Source organism: Myotis brandtii, unplaced genomic scaffold (genome assembly GCF_000412655.1).
Source record: "Myotis brandtii unplaced genomic scaffold, ASM41265v1 scaffold244, whole genome shotgun sequence".
Classification (NCBI taxonomy): domain Eukaryota; kingdom Metazoa; phylum Chordata; class Mammalia; order Chiroptera; family Vespertilionidae; genus Myotis; species Myotis brandtii.
In genome coordinates, this window is record NW_005359225.1 from 3,477,168 (window position 1) to 3,480,081 (window position 2,914).

At 42.1% G+C, this 2,914-nt stretch overlaps 1 protein-coding gene across 1 annotated transcript in view; it reads right to left on the bottom strand.

Moving 5' to 3' along the window:
• Positions 1-2,443: 2,443 nt before the first annotated feature.
• Positions 2,444-2,914, bottom strand: part of LOC102246332 (mediator of RNA polymerase II transcription subunit 22-like) — a 12,230-nt gene continuing 11,759 nt past the window's right edge. The window contains exon 3 of the mRNA XM_014540369.1: positions 2,444-2,914. Within this exon, the coding sequence (XP_014395855.1) occupies positions 2,832-2,914 (83 nt within the window). The 3' untranslated portion in view covers positions 2,444-2,831.

Here is a 2,914-nt window from a genome sequence, read left to right on the forward strand (position 1 = left end):
ACGATTGGCAGAACAGTCATAAATGTGGACTGTTCTGGAACTTACAGCCACCCTACCTAGAAATCACCTGGTCTTAGGCCTAGCTCATTTTTACTTTTTAAAACATTATGGTAAAATGTATATAACATGAAATTTTCTATTTTAACCGGTTTAAGTGCACAATTCAATGGCATTACCTACTTTCACAATATTGCACAAACATCACCATTATAATTTCCAAAAATTTTCATCACAAGAATAATGCTCCTGTGAACATTTCTGTACACATTTTTGTGTGGACATATGTTTTCAGTTCTCTTGGGTGTATACCTAGAAGTGGAATTGCTGAGTCATATGACAACCATATGTTTAACATTGTGAGGAAAAAAACTGATTTTCAAAGCGGTTGCACCGTTTTGTATTCCTGACAGCAATGTCTGATGGTTCAAAGTGCTCCACATCTACTTTAATACTTGTTTTTTTTTTCTGTTTTTATTTTATTTATTTATTTTTAATCCTGACCCGAGGATATTTTTCCATTGACTTTTAGAGAGGGTGGAAGAGAGAGGGAAAGACAGAAATATAGATGTGAGAGAAACACATCGATTGGTTGCCTCCTGCACGCTCCCCCACCAGGAGGACCCCTGCTGAGGTACATGCCTTTGACTGGCATCAAACCTGGGACCTTTCGGTTTGCAGGCCGATGCTCTATCCACTGAGCCAAACCAGCTAGGGCTCTGTGTTTTTAATTATTAGCTATGCTAGTGAGTTTGAAGTCGTATCTTGTGGTTTTGATTTGTATTTTCCCAGTGATTAATGATGTTGAGTATTTTTTCATTTGATTATTGGTCATTTATATGTCTTCTTTGGAGAAATGTCTATTTAATCCTATGTTTGTTTTTCATTTTATTGTTGAGTTGTGAAAGTTCTTTATATATTCTGGATACTAGACTCCTATCAGATTTATAATTTGTAAATATTTTCTCCCATTCTAAGTGTTATCTTTTAACTTTCTTGATAGTATATTTTGGTGCATAAAAGTTTTCATTTGTAATGCAGTCCACTCTATCCTTTTTTATTACTTGTGCTTTTGTGTCATATCTAAGGGACCATATCTAAGAGACCTAATGTAAGGTCACAAAGATTTTCACTTATGTTTTCTTTTCTTTTTTAAAAAAATATATTTTATTGATTCTTTACAGAGAGGAAGGGAGAGGGATAGAGAGTCAGAAACATTGATGAGAGAGAAACATCGATCAGCTGCCTCCTGCACACTCCCCACTGGGTATGTGCCTGCAACCAAGGTACATGCCCTTGACCTTTACGTTTTTATTGATTTCAGAGAGGAAGGGAGCGAGAAACATCAATGATGAGAGAATCATTGATTGGCTGCCTCCTGCATGCCCCCTACTGGGAAGAGATCCCGCCCGCAACCCGGGCATGTGCCCTTGGCCGGAATCGAACCTGGGACCATTTCATCCGCAGGCCAACTCTCTATCCACTGAGCCAAACCAGCTAGAGGCATCCACTTATGTTTTCTTATAAGAGTTTTATAAGTTTAACTCTTTTTTTCCCCCAGAGGAGAGCACGAACACAGTCCCCCACTACCACAAATTATGCAGTCGAGTTTCCCACTTTTAAGGAAATCATAGGGGGCAGCATATCCAGGGTGCAGTGCATAAGCCTGGCCCTGGAAAAACCACCTTTGTGACCATGGTATCTCCCCTGCCTGTAAGCATAATGTTGACAACACATCTTGCCTTCTTGGGATAACTCTTACTTGGTCATGGTATATAATCCTTTTTACATGCTGCTGGATTCGGTATCCTAGTGTTTTCTTAAGGAATGTGTGTAAGGAGTATTGCTCTGTAGTTTTCTTTTTTCCTTTAGAGGTCTTTGTGTAGTTTTAGTCGCAGGTTAATACTGGCCTCATAGAATGAGTTGGGAAGTGTTACCTCACATTCTACTTTTTGGAACAATCTGTGAAGTATTAGTATTAATTCAAATTTAAATTTATAGTGTAGTCATCAGGTCTTTGGGAGAATTTTTTTTTTGTCGATAGGATTTAATATTTTTATTTGAACGATTAGGTAGAGGGTGGTACATAGGGGAAAAAAGAAGCATATTTAAGAGCAAAAGCATAAATGGTGGACATTTATATTTTATGAAGTTTGGATGCCTGTAGGACTTCCAAAAATACATCAAGCAGGTAATTTACTATATAAATATTAGCCCGCCATCCCATGCACACGATGGTCATATAAAATGAAGGATGTCCACTTATATTTGAATTTCAAATTAAAATAATTTCAGTAAAGTCCTAAATATTTTATGAGACATATTTATGCTTTAAAAATTATTTCTTGTGTATCTGAAACATAAAAAATAAAATGGTTACCAATAATATATTGTCTTTATTCAACCATCTCGCACACAAATGAACAACCAGGATGTGTACCGCAGAACCAGGAAGGAGCCCACGCCAGCTCCTGTGTGAACCACACCCCCAGCCCCAGTTCTGCAGGGGCCCCTGGGCGAGGCGGCAGGGTGGCTGCACAGGGGCCTGGTGTGGACTTGGCCAGGACTGCCCACCCAGCGCCCCTCCCCACGTTAAACAACAGGCTCAGGTCCCAGCAGCAGCCCGGAAGGTAGTGAACAGAGGTGCCTGGAGGAAGAGTGGGCCACTCTGGAAATGGGGGGATCTACTCTCCCTCCACACTCCTGAGGGGGCTGTCCCTGGCCGACGGGGTTCCCAAGGAGGCCACAGCCGCTCCCCAGCAGCAGCCAAGGCCGAGCGGGGCGCCAGATTTTGTTGCTAAGATCCCGGGCGCTGGTGGAGAGAGCGGAGAGGCTCAGGCATGCTCTGTGGGGCCAGGCCCGCTAGCGTGGGAGTGGGCAGGGGCGGCGGGCTGCAGGGGGCCAGCGCTGGGCTCTG